General features: G+C 39.9%; 1 protein-coding gene across 6 annotated transcripts in view; it reads right to left on the bottom strand.

Moving 5' to 3' along the window:
- Window positions 1-20,647, bottom strand: part of SPEN (spen family transcriptional repressor) — a 294,674-nt gene that overhangs the window by 130,284 nt on the left and 143,743 nt on the right. For 5 of the 6 annotated variants that reach the window (XM_029578477.1, XM_029578482.1, XM_029578483.1 and 2 more), the window contains 2 exons: window positions 10,780-10,940; window positions 334-534 (listed from right to left, as the gene is read on the bottom strand). In XM_029578477.1, coding sequence (XP_029434337.1) covers window positions 334-534; window positions 10,780-10,940 — 362 coding nt within the window. The remainder of the gene's footprint in view (window positions 1-333; window positions 535-10,779; window positions 10,941-20,647) is intronic. The other variant, XM_029578478.1, reaches the window with a different exon arrangement.

The following is a 20,647-nucleotide window of genomic DNA, read 5'->3' on the forward strand; positions in this document are numbered from 1 at the left end:
CAATACATTTTGTTAGAAGACTTAGCCCCAATACATCCTAGCTAAAATAATCTCCTATTTTCAATGTTAGACAATTATATGTTAAGTATAGTTTCTGCTGACTAGGCACAAAGTACTGTAAGATCAAAACAAGCCCACAAATATTTGCATTTTAAAAAAGGAATTTGGTTGTACAATATGATAAAAAACAAAATGTCCATTTCAACAGCCTGGTAAGCTAAGTGTGGTTTGTTTGGGATTTTTTTGGGTTTTTTTTACATATATGTTCACAGGCATTGTGACTATCCTGGAGTTGTTTGTTTAAAGGTGTTTTGGGCTTCCATATATACTTACCTGGTCCTACCCATGCAGTCACCTCGATCTGCATGCCAAAGAAGAGCTTCCCTTTGGAGGCATTAAGGGCTTTTTCTTGGTCCTCCTGCTGTCGAAAGAATACCAAGCCATATCGTTCTTCAGAGGCTCCATGAATCTGCACGGACGTTACCTTCCCGTACTTCTTGAACTCATGGAAGAGACCATCCTTAAGACTTGTATCTAGACCCCGGGTGAAAAATAAGCAAAAGCAGAAAAAAAAGTAACATTTTGTTTCCATTTCATTTTTTATTTCAATGGCAATATCCAGAAAGCATGACTGGAATTCTTTTATCATTTCTATTTGGGTAGTACTCATCTGAAGTGAGTCATAATTAAAAAAGAATACATAAAACAGAAACTAGCAAGGCAGTCACTGTAGCTAATTCAGTTCTTTACACAAGGGAATTTCAGCAGATGCTAGTTTGTGAGTTATTTGTATTGGTTGGAAAGAATTTACCAGATTAGTTTTAGCTATGCTTCAAAAACTTGACTTGTATTATGACCATTTGGATCCATAATGATGGGTGCCATTAATCTTTTTGACTGAGATGGAGAAATTTCTTATCTGTTAATTTCCTTTTCTTTATTCCTGCTACTTTAGTCCAGACTAGTGAGTTGTTTCTGCCTACCAGCAGATGGAGGTAGAAAGCACAGCTTTCTCTGTGACATCACAGCTACTAACATGGTGCAATCCAGAAAATTCATCAGTATTCTAACAAAGCACTAAACATTAATAGATAAGCATAATACATTTCAGAACTGGATGCTCTGACAGAACCACCTCTCCATAATGGGAGATAAATATAAACAAAACTTGCACATACCTTGTAAAATTCCTGTGAATAGGCACTTCTCATCAACTATATGATCTGGAAGAAGCATGTCCTCCACCATACCACAGCCCAACTTCTTGGGTGGGTCCCAGACATGTGTAGTAGGACTAAAGGAAAGGAAATTAACAGGTAAGAAATGTCTCCTTCCTTCTCATTCTGCTACACCAGTCCAGACATGGGAAGTACTAACGCCCAACTACTATGGAAGGGAGGAACTAAGGGTTGCCTTAAGGATACCAGCTCCGAAAAGCTGCACCCTCCCTAGCCCGAACATCCAAACGGTAATGCTTGACAAAAGAGTTTAAAGAGGACCAGGTAGCTGCTTTACAAAAGTTCTCTGGTGCAATAGCCATAGCTTCAGGCCAAGAAGAAGACTGAGCTTTGATAGAATGGGCTCAAAGACCAGAAAGAACCTGATGACCCTTCAGTACGTATGCTGAGGAGACAGTGTCTTTAATCCATCTGGCTGACCTAGTATGGAAAGTTGCCTTGCCCTTGCGAGGACCTGCAAACATCACAAACAGCCTATCCAACTGCTGAAAGGAATTAGAAATTTCCAAATATTTCTATGAGAACCCAATGGACATCCAAAAACCTCTAAGACCTGCTCGCACCCTGACACTGTCCTTGGAAAAGGCTGGGAGAGAAAAGAACCGATACAGATAAAATACCAAAAGTGCTTTGGGTAAGAAAGGTGGCATGGCCAAAAAGTCATCAAATTGGCAGAAAACACCAAGAAAGGATCCCTACAGGATAAGGCCTGCATCTCTAAAATACACCGAGCAGATTGCAACCAAATGCCTCTTTTTGAGACAAATCCTTGAGAGACACCTGCTTCAGAGTCTCAAAGTGGGGATAGAAAGAGACAAGACTCAAACCCAAATGAAGGTTCCACTGAGGAACCATTGGTCTTAAGGAAGGTTATAGTTTCTTAAAACCCCCCCCCCCCCCAACCCAGAAAGTAAATAACAGGATGGGAAGCCCCAAAACACCTTGAATCTTACCTCTATGAAAGGGTATTGTGACAACCTAGACTTTCAGGTTGCAGAATGCAGCAGCCAGAGGTCTAACTGGGATAAAAACATATTACCATATTACCCCGATACTAAAAGAATTGCATTGGCTGCCCATTAGATATAGAGTTCAATATAAAGTAATATTTTTTTTTAATTTCAACAACAAAGGACTAGATTTAATTATTAGTTTATCTTATAGCTGATATAGATAGAATTGGACATGACTTCTCACCCACCAATTAATATTTAATATGAAACTATGTTACAGTATTTTGATGGCACCTGCTTAGTTGATATAATTTAAGACATTTAAGCAACATTTATGTATTTATTTAAAGCTTTAAAGCTTTTTTATTTAAAGTTTTTTTTTTATGTGCCTTATTGTGAACCGTTGTGACAGCATCTAGCTTAACAACGATATAGAAAAGATTTTAAATAAATAAATAAATATGTTTAATTCGCAAATCCTTAAATAATAAGAATACTGAATGGTTAAACGCATCATTTCATATACATATTCTACAGCGAAACCTCCGGTCAGGGAACAAAGGGCTTCTAACCATTTCATCTCTAAAAACTGCACGATTGAATAAAGTGAGAGAGATCTCTACCTCTGGCTGGGCCTAATATGGAACTCTTTACCAATGGAATTAAGATCAGAAATTAGCTTTCAGTCCTTTAAAAAAACTCTTAAAACATGGCTTTTTAGACAAGTGTTTGGAGAAGAGCGAGAATACAAAGCTGACAAAGGATATAAATTATGTCATCCCATTTTAAAGTATATTTTATGAATCCTTATCAATTACTCATTTTTAGAACCACGATACAGTTTTTTCTACTATTTTTATTTGAAATGTTTATTAGTATTATTGATTTTATCATTGTCTTTTTATAATTTTATATCGATAGGTTTATGCATTTTATTATGTTGTATTTTATATTGTAGTATTTTATATTGTTGTAAACCAGTATGATTGTACCAGAATACCGGTATATACAACAATTAACATACATTTTTAATGCCGAATCTTTACCCAGAGAAAAGCTAAAAATGACGAACATGAGCCCACCATGAAGAAACTAAACACCTTGCATAATGCCTCAAAAATCTACCAGACTCTGATATATGCAACAGTAGTACACCTCTTATGGACTTTAAACAGAGTTGAGGAATATCATTCTCATCACAAATGCAACTTCTCATAAGCAAAGCCATAAACAAAAAGGGATAAGAGTTGTTCATGATGACTGGACCCTGAGACAGAAGGCCTCTGATCTGTGAAAATCTCAGTGGAAAGGTCAACTGCAGTCTTACTAGATCTGCACAAAGGGCCTCCTTGGCCACTCCAGACACACCACTTGGATCACTTCTCCCTACTAAGGGCAATGGAAGGAACACATACAGCAAAATCCCCTCTTGGCCAAGGTTGGACTGCAGCTTCTATGTCGTTGGTTCCCTGTGTTGACTGAAGAATTAGCAGACCTTGGCATTCCTGTGGGTTGCCATGAGATCCACTTGAGTAAAACCCTAACAGTCTACAATCATTTGAAATGCAGCATGACAATTCCCATTCTCTAGGATCCAAAAGATTCCTGCAAAGAAAATTCACCTGAACATTCTCTTGTCCTGCAATATGTGCTGCTGAAAGGTTCTCTTCTACCCAGCAAAAGCTGGGAGATGTTTCTTCTGACACGCCCAGATTCTAAGCCCCACCTTGTTTGCTCACATTTGCGACTGCTGTCACATTGTCGGTAAGCTTCCTTACTGCCTTTCCCTTTACTAAGGGAAGAAACTGCAACACAGCTAGTAGTATTGTCCTCATTTCCAGTCTATTGATGGACCAGGAGCCTTCCTATTGAAACCAAAATCCTGGAGCTACCTGATCCAGACAATGTGCTCCCCAACTGATAGGCTCGCATCAATGATGAGACATCTACAAGGGAGGTTCCAGAGTCACACCCTTTAACAAATTCTGAGGAGAGATCCACCAAGTAAGACTGTTCCTCCCCACAGTAGTGAGAGGAAGATGGCGCTTGAAATCCTGAGACTGGGGTGACCAATGGGAGAGTAGCATGGCCTGCAGGGGACATCATGTAAGCTCTGGCCTAATGAACAAGATCCAAGGTGTTGGCTATTGACCTGAGCAGCTGCAGGTAATTTTAAACTCTGGGAGCACTTAGAAGGGAGAATCTCTGCCCTACAAATCTTAGTAACCCTCATGAGTCAAGTAAACGTGACCTATATGTTCATATCAAATTGAACCCCCAGATATTCCATAGATTGAGAGGAGAAGGTTGCTCTATGCAAAGTTGATCACCCAGACCAAACGTTTTAATGGCTGGACAACTCTAAGACTCTGACACCACCTCAAAAATATTTGGACCTTATGAGCCAATAGTCCAGTTAAGGGTGAACCATAACCCTTTTTTTCCTCAGACAAGCAATTACCACCACCATTACCTTGATAAAATTTCTTGGAACTCTGGCTAACCCAAAGGGAAGGGCTCTGAAATGCAACTGTTGGTTCAGGACACAAAGACGCAGAAATCTTTGATGGCCCTCCCTTATTGGGATGGGCAAGTATGCCTCTGACAGATCTAGACAAATGATAAATTTGCCTTCCCGTACTGCAACAAGAACTGAAGAATCTCCACCCTGAAATGGGAAACGTGAATGCTGCTGCTTAACCCTTCAGATTGAGAATTGGTCTGTAAGAGCCATCCTTCTTTGGAACTACAAATAGATGAAATAGTGTCCTAAACCTTAAGCTTCTAGAGGAAATGGAAGTACTGCCATTAACAGCTGTAACCTCTGGAACGTGGTCTGCACTGTCACCCCTTTAACAGCCAAGGTGCAAAGAGAAACTATAAATTACAACTGTTACGGCCTTTAAAACCACTTTTGAATAGTTGTGCAAGCCTTACTGCTACCAACATTATATTAATGTAATGCTTTATGGATTGGCTCATCTAAAACATCTCTCCATGCTTTGCAAGTGTTACAGAGCTCTGCTGCTCATCTGATATCTGGATCCAGTACAAGAGACTGCATTACCCCTGTATTTAAAGAATTACACTGGTTGGCTGTCAAGGAGAAAATCCAGTTTTAAAATAGTTTTGATCCATAAATTGCTGAAAGCCGACACTGCCCTGGATAAACCAATTGCTACAGATTTACAATCTCCCCAGAATTTTGCGGTCTCCTTAAATAGGTCTCTTAGATGTTATCTCCGTCAAACTCACAGGAAAGGATATTCTCAGTTGCTGGACCTATGTTATGGAACACACTGCCAATAGCCTTGTAGATGACAATCTGTACAATAACCTTCATGAAGTTATTGAAGACTCACTTATTTCAGTTAGCATTTATTGAATGAGTTAATGCTGCACAAAGTCTCGTCATTCAAAATGTGATTTCTTTGCTTAAGAATTTCTGAGTTTGGGTTCTACCGTAGTTTTGTTTTTTATTATGTATGTCAATGATTGTAAGCCACACACACGAATTGCCTCTTATGAATAAACACCCCTGTAGTAAACAAAAGCAAACAACAGGGCTATAAATACCTTACTTGCTAAATCACTCTGTCCGGTATGTACTGATAAGGCAACTGCCACCTCTTAGGCTATGCCTTAACTGAACCTATATACCCCTTTTGATATGATGTTTCAGATAGCTTTTTGTTGGGTTTTTTTTATTGAAATGCAAATAAAAGTATCAATCTTTAAGAAAAATTCAAAAAGCTTCTGTGCTCTGTTCAAATACCCTCTCTAAATTTATACTCCAAATGCTCAGAGAGCACTTATCTTAAATTTTATATTTTTTGAAGAGTTCCAATGGCTTGAGACAACGTTGTTCCATGTTGATTCCAACTTCCTTTGCGAACAGAACATAGAAGCTTTTTGAATTATTATTAAAGACTGACACTTATTTCCATTTCAAAAGAAACAAAACAAAAAAATATCTGAAACATATCAAAAGTGGTATATAGATTCAATTAAGGCACAGCCTAAGAGATAGCAGTTGCCTTATCAGTATGTACCAGACAAAGCGATATAGCAAGTAAGGTATTCACACCCTAATGATTGTAAGCTGCCTAGATCTGTGTATAGGTAGCATATAAATCCTGGGAAATAAAGGAGATGGAGACCAGAGCAGCTAACTCTAGAACACAGCGATGCTGAATAACCTTGAAGACCCACTGATCCGGTTGTTGGTCCACTCCTTTTAGAACTGCTACAGATGGCTGCCTCCAGGCAACAGAGTGAACTCGCCTGACTTCAATGGATAACTCTGTGGCTGTGGAGGAGCTATAAAGTATGTTTTTGAGTTCCTTGAGCCACAAAATGACTGGTTCCTGCCCCTACATTGAAAGGATTGAAAAGTAGACTGCTTTCCTGGTCTATACAATATGGTATCATGATACTGAGCCCAGCCTGAATTGGGCCAATAAATAGCACGACCCTTATTTTCTGGGAGCCTGTTAGACTTGGGATCTCCCAAATCTTTGATCAGTTAAGATAGGTTCTTGCCAAAGAGTAGTTTTCCCTTGAAAGGAAGTTTACACAAACAGGTCTTTGACCAAGAAACCACCACCCAATGCCTTAGCCACAAGAGTCTCCTAGCAGAAACTAACAAAACAACTGAACAAGATGAAATCTTGGTAAGATCATAGATGGCATCTGCATCAAAGACTGCAGGTGACTCCAAGTGAGCACCCTTGCCCCTTCATGAAGTTGCTGGACCCAGTGCAGAAGAGCTTGAGCTCCCATGACACCACAAATTGCTAACTGTACTGACAATGCAGAAGAAGTAAACATATATTTAAGAGGAATTTCAATCCTCCTATCCTTAGAATCTTTAAGAGAAGTGCCACCTTTTATAGGAATAGTTGTTCTTTTAACTGTTGAAAACCACGCATCCACCTTGGGTATGAAGTGCTGCAATGGATCCTGGGCTAGCAGATACAGCTTACAAAAAGGTTTAGATTCCCTGGCTCCCAGAATCTGAACATCCCAATTTTACTATTACCATTTCCTCCACCTAGGAGTGAAAGGAAAAAGTCTTAGTAGACATAGATTCTTAACAGGATCCCATTTAAGAGTCTCTTCTGGTTTGTCTTCTGAAATTAAGGCAGCAACCACCTGATCAATAAGGGCACAATCTCATCCATATGGAAAAGCCAGATAATCAAATAATCTTCCCTTACTGGGGGCACTTCTCCCTCCTCCAAGGACTCCAAGCTGCTTGTATCCATAAATTCATTCAAGTCCTCCAAACAGACTCTCTGTTCCAAGAGAAAGAGGCATTTCCCAAATCACAAGACCCCAGGGATCATTTAAGAGGTAACAAGTGAGCAACAAACTTAGGAACAAGTCTCCTGCCACAAGATCCTGAGAATTGCAGGTTTCCAGCAGGTCTCTGAATAGCACAAAAGAACTCTGGGGAGAACTGCCCTGAGGGAATAGGGCCTGAAGGCATAGGACCTTCAGAGATCCCATTTCCGATTGGGGATAAAGCAAATTTGCTTACTGTGAACGGTGTTTTCCATAGATCATAGGATGAATTTAGCCATGACTCAGAGGGTGACATCATCTGGTGGCACCAGACTCATCTCTCCTAGCTAGTAGAGCGGAGCATGTATGGGAATTCCCGCATAGGCATTAACTCATTGACCACCTCAGTCAAGTCTAGGGACAAACTAAGCTAGGTAGTGAACCCTACAGGGAGGCAGTTGGATATTTAGCATGGATAATTCATTCTATCTACAGAAAACACCGTTCACAGTAAGCAAGCTTGCTTTTTCCATCAATAAGCAGGCCTGAATTAGCCATGACATTTGGGGAGTCCCAAGCTGAGGGCTGCAGCAGAGCATTTACTAAATATGCAATTCAGACTCCATTGTGGAGAGTAGACCTCTGGTGAACAGACTATGCAAAACTGCTTGTCTGAATTTACTGTCACTCTGAGAGGTTGTCCAGACAGTAATGGGATGTTAAAAATATGTACTGATGACCAAGTTGCAGCTTTGCAGATGTTTTTGAGATAGTGTTCGCAGATGAACAATGGAAGAGGCCATAGCTCTAACTTACATAAGAAAATAAGAATTGCAATACTGGGTCAGACCAAGGGTCAATCAAGCCCAGTGTCCTGTTTCCAACAGTGGCCAATCCAGGTCATAATTACTTGGCAGTGCAAAGATGAATTTCTGCCATCCCAAGACTTGACAGAAACTTATCTTCCCGTTTCAATCCAGATAATTCATCAACATGTCTTTTGATTTGTAGGGCTGAGTTGGCATTTTTAGTTTCAAGCACTGCCCCTTGGACTAGCATCTGTCCCATGAATCTTTTGGAAGGTAATGGTGGTTGTGACGTTGCACAAGAACAGTATTTAGTTTCACCCATAGCTGGGCAATAGGTTTATAAGAGCGAAATCGTGTCAGGAGAGTATATCTATATGCCGTGAGTGCTATAGTTGTTACAGAAGTTAGGGTAGTTTGTCCATCTCCCCAAGGGCATCTTATAGCTGTCTGGAGTATCTGGGAGCTCAGTTCATTGTGAAGATGGGATGTGTTGGTCTTTCAGATCCAGAGATGTTAAGAATTCTCCTTTCTGTACTGAGAGAATGACAGAACGAAGTGTTTCCATTTGGAAATGAGGAATGTGTAAACACTGCTTCATGCTTTATAGGTCTAGAATTGATCGGTATACTCTCTCTTTTTTTTTGTATTATGAAATAAATTGAATAGCATTCCTGTGTTTGTTCTTGGAAAGATATTGGGCAATTTGTATGCAGCTGCAACAACTTATCCAGAGTTATTTGCACTGCCTTTTTCTTTATAGGGTTTATGCAAGGTGACACTATGAATCTGTTCTTCACAGGGTAAGCAAGATGAAAAGCATAACCATATTAGATTATTTCTAAAATCCAAAGGTGTGTTATTTGTATCCACTCTTTGAAATAACTCTGAAGACAACCTCCGATTGGCTGAATCAGAATGGATCTATAACCTATCATTGTTTGCTTCCAGTAGCGGGCAAGGATCTTGAATTATCTGGTCTAGATTTTTTGTGCACCACAAAAAGAATGCATCCTTCCTCTAGGTTTGTAATTCTGGGCTGATATCTGCCTAACTGGGTGAAATCTTCTATAATCTTGGAATTGCGGACAAGGTTTGTAAGTTCTAAAGAGGTGTCTCCCTTTGTCCTTTGGTAACCTTTGAGGTCGCAAATCTCCTGATGCTTTAACTATTTTCTCTACAAATTCTGGAAGTCTGTGATATGTTACACTTAAGCTTTATAGCTGTAAGGGTACCTTTTTCAAGTCGAAGTATTACTGTTTGATAATCTGTCTGGAGTGGCTATGGGCCATACATTTGTGAGATTGTGGATACGAAAAGTCCTAATTTTAGCCAAAAAGGAAATACTACAATGTTGGGGAGAAAATTTGCCAAACATAACACAGTGGAGGAATCAAATCCACCACATGTCTCTTTGTGAAAAATATGTAGAACAGATAGACTTACATAAAAAGAAAAAGGTTTTTCTGCAGATTTGGAACTCATATTTGAACTAATTGCCACATAGGGCGAGGAGCTTAGCCCTAAATGATTATGGAGGTTAAATTGCTGTGAATCCATCTATTTTGTGTCAGGGGCAAAAAGACATTAAGCAGCAGCTATTATACAGAGTGATACCCCGGTGAAGAGAGGGGTGGTATTCCTGCCTACCTTTGTAATTCATCCTACGTTGTGTGAGTGTCAATCCTTTACACCATTGTGGACTAGTGATTCTCACATGGAACAACAGTATATAAAGAATAATATTTTGAAATCCTCAGCTCAGTGTGCAACATAAGTCAAAAAAGCAAATAGAATGTTAGGGATTGTTAGGAAATGAATGGAGAATAAAATGATTCATAGACCAACTGAAGAAGGTGGTATATGCACTCTAGAAGCAGTTGCAGATAATTTCTTTCCTTTATTGGTTGAAGGAAAGGTTTTAGCTTTTGTATACAGTTGACACAGTAGTGAACCATGTAAAATTAGTGAGAAGAAATCCGCACTTAGCATGGAGCTCTGAAAAGCAATCTTCCTGAAATTGTCAAGCAACCTGGGATTCTGCCCTTGTAGTGTATTGGAATAAATTGTTTGCTCTTTGTTCTTTTCAGGATGGATTCAACAACAATCTAATTAGGAGGTAAATGGACTGGCAATTACCACAAAGAAAAAGAAGATGGGCATGCTGACTGCATGAGAACTACTGAACATGCCGAGTGGAGCTTAAGAATCTCTTAAAATGTTCTTTAAAAAAAAAACGGTCGAAATCGGCACTTTCACGATGACATCATCCAACCGTGTGATGGGTGAACAGCTTGTCCTCAGAGAAACCCTTATATCCAACAATTGTATTGCAAAGGCAGAACATCTGCTCTGACACCGAATACAGATAGCAATGGATCATTAGCGAATTAAGAACATTAGAATCTCTGGTAGCAATCAAATATATATATGAAGCAAACTCTCCCCCTCTCACAAATTAAAAAAAAAAAAAAAAGACAAATTTGTATATATTACCTGTAGATCGTACTGGAAGATTCTGAACCTTGATCCCAAAACTTTTGCGGGGCTCATCTTTCTCCAGAGACGGAGGTTGTTGGGATGGAGGTGCTGGGACTGCCGTGGATGGTACAGACCGGGCTGGAGATTCATCACTTGAGCTACTGCTTGAATCACTGCTGTTAAAAAAAGAGGGAAGGAAACAAACCCAGAGTGTTAAAATGAACTAAAACAGGCATTGTACTTAAAAGTACATATAATGTTTCAATTGCAAGGATGTCATCAAAACCTACTAGCTCAAATTTACTCATATAAGCTGCAGGAGCTACTGTGCAAGTCTCTCCCTCCCCTAAAAAGCAACACTCCTTCACTCTCTCCGAGCCCAACAATGACACAAAGAGCACATATTGCTACAAGACAGGGCATTTCCTTTCCTTCTTGCAGCAATTTCCCTATATCTTGTGTAATATAAACATTTTCATGTTTTCATTCAAACAACTTATTGATTACTTACTGTTCTATAGACTTTGGACATAAAGAAGTTGCATCACCAAACTGATCAAACTTTTTTCTCTAAGCTATCCTAGTCTCTTCCCCAGCTTCCTAATCTTCCCCACGTCTCTTCTCTCCTGCATCTTGCTCCATCTTCATTTGCCTGACCCTCTCGTCACCATGGTGTCTGCATTCCCCCTACTAGCCCCTATCCAGGTACCTCTATGGACTATAATCCCCCTTAATAACCCCTTTTGTCCTGGCAACTTGGTATGTCTGGAATCCCCCTCATTTCCTGCCCTGAAAAAAACATCAAGGCCGCTTCCAATTATGGAGCTTGCTACCAGTGGGAATCTTTAGCATTAAAAGTACTATAAAATCTAAAGATTAGTGGGCAGATGGACAGAAGTACACATAGCAAGCTAAACCAATGACCACCACAAACAATGATTAGCACAATCTCACATCAGTAGATTGCATGAAGCTACCAAGTTTGAGAAACATTTTGATGGTGAAGCAATGTGACAAGGTGATAGTTAAAGCCAAAAGAGAGGAATAACCAGTAAGAAAAAGGAGGTGATCATGCCCTTGTACACCTCAAGTACTGTGTTCAGTTTGGAGCCCTTTTCTCAAAAGGGATAGAGACAGGATGGAGATGGTCGAGAGAAGGCTGACCAAAATGGTGTGGGGTCAGTATTGAAAGACTTATGATGAGAGGCTAAAAGATCAGAATGTGTGTACCCTGGAAGAGAGGAGGTGCAGGGGAAATATGATACAGATCTTCAGATACCTGAAAGATTTTAATGATGCACAAACATCAAACCTTTTCCGTTGGAAAGAAATCGGTAGAACTAAGGGTCTTGAAATAAAACTCCAGGAAGAATGACTCAGAACCATTATCAGGAAATATTTTTTCACAGATAGGGTAGTGGATGCCTGGAACGCCCTTCTGGAGGAGGTGGTGAAGATGAAAACAATTAAATTCAAAGGGGCATGGGATAAACACTGTGGATCCCTAAAGGCTAGAGGATGGAAATGAAGAAAAGAGCGCGTGAGGGTAACTTGCTAGTGCAGCGATTACTACCCTTAACCAATAAGCCTTGATACTTCTGATGCAGCTCCATCATTGCTCTCTGCTTCAACAGCAGGGGGAAAGGGGAACTGGATTCAGACAGCAACTGAGGGCCCTGATGTTTACAGTCTGGGGAACTTATAAGCATGGGGTAACATGCATGGAACAGCAGTTACTACTCTTAACCAATAAGTCTTAATGCTGTTGATGCAACTGCAACATCTTTCTCTGCTTCAATGGTGGTGGAAAAGAAGAACTGGATTCAGAGACAACCAGAGTCCTGACTTTTTTTTTTTTTTTTTTACAGTCTTGGGTACCGATGCGCAGACATAAGAGAAAAAGCACAGGACTGCTTCTACGGCTACTTCCATAAGCAAAGCATGTCAAGCAGTACTGTCTGAATTTTCAAGAAGGCTCATTACCTAATAAAAATGTCACTAGCAGCACATTTTTATGAGTTTTTATAAGGCTTGGGAATAACTGCATGGGGCAGCAGTTGCTACCCTTAAAACAAACATGGGAGTAACCTGCAAAGAGAGGCAGATACTACCATAAGAAGCTTTGGATCATTTGGTCCTTTTCTGCAGTCATTTCTATGTTACTACCGTATGTCCATAACTGTTTTGTAGGTGTTGTGGCACATGTTTCAGAATAGCATCACAATTCTGACAATAATCTACAATATCTTATAACACAGTTAATCTTCAAAATTAGGGTTGCAATTTTAGCAAAGGTAAACCAGAATTAACAAAATCCAAAAATGAAGATTTTATAGAGATTTAATTGGCATTTTACCCAACATTTCTTTCGATTTTACCAATTTTTTAACAGCAATTTTCAAAGATAGAAAAGCAGTCAATGTTTTTACAAATAATTTTAAAGATTCGGAATATTACAAAGGAAACATTCTAAAGTTGCTTCCTGTAACTAATATTCTCCATGGGCAATAGGATAACTGTCAGAAGTGGGTGAGGTCACCCAACAGTGTCAAGAAGAACATTTACTAGCTACAGCTAGAAAACCCTAGAAGGCTTTTCTGCTCTTGCACATCCAGCACTGCATAAACATACCCTTTTCAGTCACATATCAGTTTATGAGAAAAAATGTTTGAACTCCAAGACGAGAATGTGTGTGGAACAACTTTTTTTTTTCTCCATGAACAAACAGGATGAATCAGTCACACATGTGTGAACTCCCACCCTTAGGGATTTTGAATTCTAACCACAATCTCTTAAAACAAATAGTACAAATAGGTATTTGACAATAAAGAGTTGAACAAAAATATCAAGTCCATTTCTAAATAGATATCTTAGTACTCAGTGGCTAAATTTATCATGGCAGGATTCAGTTCACTGAACTCCATGTAGTAAGCTTTACACGTTTCCTTAATGGATGTAGAACCAAGGGGTGCTATAGAAGCTGCCATTGATCTTACATTGTGCGCTTTCACATAGCCTTTTAAAGAGGCACATGCTTTTGTTTAGGAAAAGGAAATATGTTCTGATCGGCTCAGTGTGCTGCAGCAGTCAAAAAAGCAAATAGAATGTTAAGAATTATTAGGAAGGGAATGGTTAATAGAACGGAAAATGTCATAATGCCTCTGTATCGCTCCATGGTGAGACCGCACCTTGAATACTGTGTACAATTCTGGTCGCCGCATCTCAAAAAAGATATAATTGCGATGGAGAAGGTACAGAGAAGGGCGACCAAAATGATAAAGGGGATGGAACAGCTCCCCTATGAGGAAAGGCTGAAGAGGCTAGGGTTGTTCAGCTTGGAGAAGAGACGGCTGAGGGGGGATATGATAGAGTTCTTTAAGCTCATGAGAGGTCTTGAACGAGTAGATGTGAATCGGTTATTTACACTTTCGGAAATTAGAAGGACTAGGGGGCATTCCATGAAGTTAGCGAGTAGCACCTTTAAGACTAATCGGAGAAAATTCTTTTTCACTCAATGCATAATTAAGCTCTGGAATTTGTTGCCAGGGGATGTGGTTAGTGTAGCTGGGTTCAAAAAAAGGTATGGATAAGTTCTTGGAGGAGAAGTCCATTAACTGCTATTAATCAAGTTTACTTGGGGAATAGCCACTGCTATTAATTGCATCAGTAGCATGGGATCTTCTTAGTGTTTGGGTAATTGCCAGGTTCTTGTGCCCTGGTTTGGCCTCTGTTGGAAACAGGATGCTGGGCTTGATGGACCCTTGGTCTCACCCAGAATGGCAATTTCTTATGTTCGGGGGGACTGGTAGTTGTATGGATGGGTGGGGGTAAAGATGGAGGATCTCTCTAGCTCAGAAGTCCTAGGCTGGATCAGAAAGCCTCCAATTTCTTTTAAGTTACAAGCAGTAATAAAATTAGTGCACTTATCACTTTACCACCATTTTTAGCACACCTGACTGATGTAAAAAGATGCTCTAAGCTTAGCATAATTATTTACTCCTGATTTAGCACACCTTTATTCTGTGTGTACTTTTTATTTTTTTAACTCCCAATCTGTTTATTTATCCTTTGATTGCTGAATTGGGAATTAACTTGCTCCAACCTAATGGATAATGGCACTGAATTCCACAATTCAGGACCGATCACTGAAAATGCTCTTTTTCTGCAGACTGCAGTACGTATCTCCCTGTACATTGGAACTTAAAAATACCTTTTGCACTGATCAAAGATTCCATTTAGGAACATGCTGGTGCATCAGCTTCCTTAAATAATTGGCACCCAAACCCTGCTTCATTTATACATAAATGTCAAGATTTTAATCTGTATTTACTCCTTAATGGGAAGCCAGTGTAGTTGTATCAAACATCTCACACTTATCTGATAATTTCCTTTCCTCAAATACAGTCAGGCCAGTCCCTGACTGTGCCCCACAGCCAGCAGATGGAGGCTCTCTGACATCACCCTTTATAGACATCCATGCTACTCTCACAGCTTGCCAGTATTACCTGTAACAAGCTAACAAACAATCACCTCTCCTGCCAGAGGGGCTACCATCAAAGAATGAAAACTATATGACTAAGAACTATATACAGACACTGGTTATACTTACCAAAGTGCCAATAAATAAGTAGACCACCTTATGATGCCCAGACTATCTACAAGATACCAAATATCGGTGGCAGAAGACATTAATGGGCAGGTTCGAGGCTGGTCTGACTGTATTCGAGGAAAGGAAAATATCAGGTAAGTAGAAATTTCACCATCCTTTCATCCAGTCAGGCCAGTCCAGACTTATGGGATATATCCAAGTTACTCCTGAACTGGGTTTACCTCTATAAATCACTGCAATAACTTATTTAATCCAGTGCGCTATAAAAACCTTAGAAGCAGCCTTCACTTTTCGATCACCACTGAAGTAAACAAAAAGATGATCTGAAGTATGAAACTTGCTCATAACTTTCAAATATCACACAAGGGCCCTGGGATCATCCAAAGAATGAAGTCTGTCAAAATCAGAACCCTCCTGACTTCTGGAAAAGGAAAGCAAGCACAGACTGATTCAAATGAAATGAAGATAATCCCTTTGAAAGGAGACCTATAAGATAGAGCCTGAAGCACCAAAATCCTTCAGGCTAAATAGATAGCCACCAAGAGCACCACCTTCAAGATCAGTAATTTAAGAGAGAAAGAGACCAAAGAGGCTCAAAATAACCCCCAATAGTAATACAAGATTCAGATCCCAAGAGGAAACCAGATCTCTCACTGACAGTCTAAAATGCTTAACATCTGCAAAAAACAAGATACGTCCAGATAAGAAGATAAAGGTCTACCTAGTACTCGACCTCTGTGACATGCAATAGCCACTACCTGCACCTTCAAGCAAATTCAGAGCTGAATGCATGGTCAAACTGTTTTGCAAAAACTCCTGAATATTAGCAACTCCTGAACATTAGCCACTGATGCTGGTCAAGGAACTGTCTGTCGCTCTTAACACTAATACTCAAAGGTTTTCCAAATGCGAATATAGGCTAAAGAAGTAGATAATTTCCTGGCTTTAAGCAAGGTATCTACAACCCAGAAAATAGCCCATTTTTATTAAATGGTCACTCTCAAGGGCCAAGCTGTAAAACTAAATCAATCCAGGTCCTTGTGAAGAATGAACCCTGAGACATAGGTCTCCGTTCTGCAGAAGCCAAATCTGTTCCGCATCCAGCAAGAGGCTCAGATCTGCATACAGAGGCCATCGTGGCCAATCCAGTGTCACCAGGTTACTGAATCCTGATGAGACATGATTCTTTAATTAACTCATCCCACTAACAGTATCAGAGGAAACACTTACAGTAGTTCCTCCATGGGCCAGCTCTGGACCAATGCAACTATGCTGGCTGAATATGGCTGTCTCATATGACAGAAAAACTTCTGAACTGTCACATTTTTTACACTCCCTACTCCCCAGCATTACAACAGCGCTCTCAGACCACAGGCTCCTCTGACACAGCTCCCAGCACCGTGCTGCTTCAGTGTAGCAAAGCTGCAATTCCTGAGTCTTTTTATAGGTCTTGGATCCAAAACTTCCTGTATCACTGGCTGATGATGTCATCATTGCCTGGATACATAAGGATAAAGAAACTCTCTGCACCCAGCCAGTGACTCAGCAAGAGATTTCCTTGCGTTCTGTCCTCGATTAATGTCTGCTTGCCTGTTTACTGCCGGTTATCACTTCTGCTACTCCTGGATTTCACCTGTACATATTACCTGGATTTTGCCTGTGCACCGCATGCCCTGACTTCTGCCCTCTTGATCTCACACTCTCGGTGCTCCAGCTTCTGAACCAACCCGTCCGCTGTTGCCTGTTCAGGCCTGGCCCATGCTTGCATGGCTCAGGCTATGCCAAACAAGCAGCGGCACAAGGGCTCACCTTTCTCCCAGTACCGTGAAAGTATTCTTGCCCATCACCAACAGGTCCACCAATGGAGGACCCCACCTGTCGACTATCCGATCGAAAACTTCTTGGGACAAGGACCATACCCAAGATCAAATCTTCACATTCTTTTCTCCCCAAAGAATCAGAACATTAGCTTCTCAGACATCTGAGGACTCACTGATTCACATATGCTACTGCCATGGATTATCTGACATTACCCTGATGGCCTGATTTTGCAAGATGGATTAAAAAAACAAAACTCTGCAGAGCAAGTCAAATCACTCTGGTTTCCAGAATGATAGATCTTGTTGCCTTCTCCAGAGATAGGCAGGACTGAGCAACCTGACCACTGCAATGTGATCCCCAAGCCCATTATAGAGGGGTGGTGGTGGTGCTGAATTTCAAGGTTCACAATGGATAAATTAAGAACATAAGAACATGAGAAATTTACCATGCTGGGTCAGACCAAGGGTCCATCAAGCCCAGCATCCTGTTTCCAACAGAGGCCAAACCAGGCCACAAGAACCTGGCAATTATCCAAACATTAAGAAGATCCCATGCTACTGATGCAATTAATAGCAGTGGCTATTCCCTAAGTAAATTTGATTAATAGCTGTTAATGGACTTCTCCACAAAGAACTTATCCAAACTTTTTTTGAACCCAGCTACACTAACTGCACTAACCACATCCTCTGGCAACAAATTCCAGAGCTTTATTGCACGTTCAGTGAAAAAGAATTTTCTCCGATTAGTCTTAAATGTGCTACTTGCTAACTTCATGGAATGCCCCCTAGTCCTTCTATTATTCGAAAGTGTAAATAACAGATTCACATCTACTCGTTCAAGACCTCCCATGATCTTAAAGACCTCTATCATATCCCCCCTCAGCTGTCTCTTCTCCAAGCTGAACAGCCCTAACCGCTTCAGTCTTTCTTCATAGGGGAGCTGTTCCATCCCCTTTATCATTTTGGTTGCCCTTCTCTGTACCTTCTCCATCGCAACTATATCTTTTTTGAGATGCAGCGACCAGAAATGTACACAGTATTCAAGGTGCGGTCTCACCATGGAGCGATACAGAGGCATTATGACATTTTCCGTTTTATTGACCATTCCCTTCCTAATAATTCCTAACATTCTGTTTGCTTTTTTGACTGCTACAGCACACTGAGCCGACGATTTTAAAGTATTATTCACTAGGATGCCTAGATCTTTTTCCTGGGTGGTAGCTTCTAATATAGAATCTAACATCGTGTAACTACAGCAAGGGTTATTTTTCCCTATATGCAACACCTTGCACTTGTCCACATTAAATTTCATCTGCCATTTGGATGCCCAATCTTCCAGTCTTGCAAGGTCCTCCTGTAATGTATCACAATCCACTTGTGATTTAACTACTCTGAATAATTTTGTATCGTCCGCAAATTTGATAATCTCACTCATCGTATTCCTTTCCAGATCTTTTATATATATATATATATTGAAAAGCACAGGTCCAAGTACAGATCCCTGAGGCACTCCACTGTTTACCCTTTTCCACTGAGAAAATTGACCATTTAATCCTACTCTCTGTTTCCTGTCTTTTAACCAGTTTGTAATCCACGAAAGGACATCGCCTCCTATCCCATGACTTTTTAGTTTACTTAGAAGCCTCTCATGAGGGACTTTGTCAAATGCCTTCTGAAAATCCAAATACACTACATCTACCGGTTCACCTTTATCCACATGTTTATTAACCCCTTCAAAAAAATGCAGCAGATTTGTTAGGCAAGACTTCCCTTGGGTAAATCCATGTTGACTGTGTTCCATTAAACCATGTCTTTCTATATGCTCTACGATTTTGATCTTGAGAATAGTTTCCACTAATTTTCCGGCACTGAAGTCAGGCTCACTAGTCTATAGTTACCCGGATCACCTCTGGAGCCTTTTTTAAATATTGGTGTTACATTAGCCACCCTCCAGTCTTCAGGTACAATGCATGATTTTAATGATAGGTTACAAATTTTAACTAATAGATCAGAAATTTAATTTTTTAGTTCCTTCAGTACCCTAGGATGCATACCATCCTGTCCAGGAGATTTGCTACTCTTTAGTTTGTCAATCTGGCCTACTACATCTTCCAGGTTCACAGTGATTTCGTTCAGTGTGTCTGACTCATCACCCCTGAAAACCATCTCCGGAACTGGTATCTCCCCAACATCCTCATTAGTAAACACGGAAGCAAAGAATTCATTTAGTCTTTCTGCAATGGCCTTATCTTTCCTAAGAGCCCCTTTAACCCCTTGGTTATCTAATGGTCCAACCAACTCCCTCACAGATTTCTTGCTTCGGATATATTTTAAAAAGTTTTTATTATGAGTTTTTGCCTCTATGGCCAACTTCATTTCAAATTCTCTCTTCGCCTGTCTTATCAATGTTTTACACTTAACTTGACAATGCTTATGTTTTATCCTATTTTCTTCAGATGGATCCTTCTTCCAATTTTTGAAGGTTTTCTTTTGGCTAAAACAGCCTCTTTCACCTCACATTTTAACCATGACGGTAATCGTTTTGCATTCCTTCCACCTTTCTTAATGTGTGGAATACATATGGACTGCGCCTCTGGGCTTCTATTTTTAAACAATGTCCATGCCTGTTGAACACTTTTAACCTTTGCAGCTGCACTTTCCAGTTTTTTTGTAACTATTTTCCTCATTTTATCAAAGTTTCCCTTTTGAAAGTTTTGTGTTAGAGCTGCAGATTTACTTATTATCCCCCTTCCAGTTATTAGTTTAAATTTGATCATGTAATGATCACTGTTACCTCTCTCATCAAATCCTGCGTTCCACTAAGAATTAAATCTAAAATAGTTCCCTCTCTTATTGGTTCCTGAACCAATTGCTCCATGAAGCAGTCATTTATTACATCCAGGAACATTATGTCTCTAACAAGTCCTGATGTAACATTTACCTAGTCAATATTGGGGTAATTGAGATCTAAACACACAAATTCTCTTAATGAAAAACCCCACGATTGAAATGAACTATATAGAAACACGTGGTATTAAAAAGTTAAACAATCACAACGCTATGGAATTTTATCTTATATATTTAAGGACCATCATACCACCCACAGTGGTATGACTTATCCCGGGATAAGTAACCCCGATAATTCAGAAACAAGGGAAGTTGCTTTTTTAATACATATAGCAAAAAATTTATAAAAATACTCAAAATTGAACTTTGATGCCTTCCATCTGGACCAATTGATTAAATGTGACCCCGTTAAAGTGCATGAGATGCAAGTCTGACTTGTGAGCACTGTGGGTGGTATGATGGTCCTTAAATATATAAGATAAAATTCCATAGCGTTGTGATTGTTTAACTTTTTAATACCACGTGTTTCTATATAGGTAATTGAGATCTCCCATTATTATTGCACTGCCAAATTGGTTAGCTTCCCTGATTTCTCTTAGCATTTCAT

Source organism: Rhinatrema bivittatum, chromosome 15 (assembly GCF_901001135.1).
Source record: "Rhinatrema bivittatum chromosome 15, aRhiBiv1.1, whole genome shotgun sequence".
In the NCBI taxonomy this organism is placed as follows: domain Eukaryota; kingdom Metazoa; phylum Chordata; class Amphibia; order Gymnophiona; family Rhinatrematidae; genus Rhinatrema; species Rhinatrema bivittatum.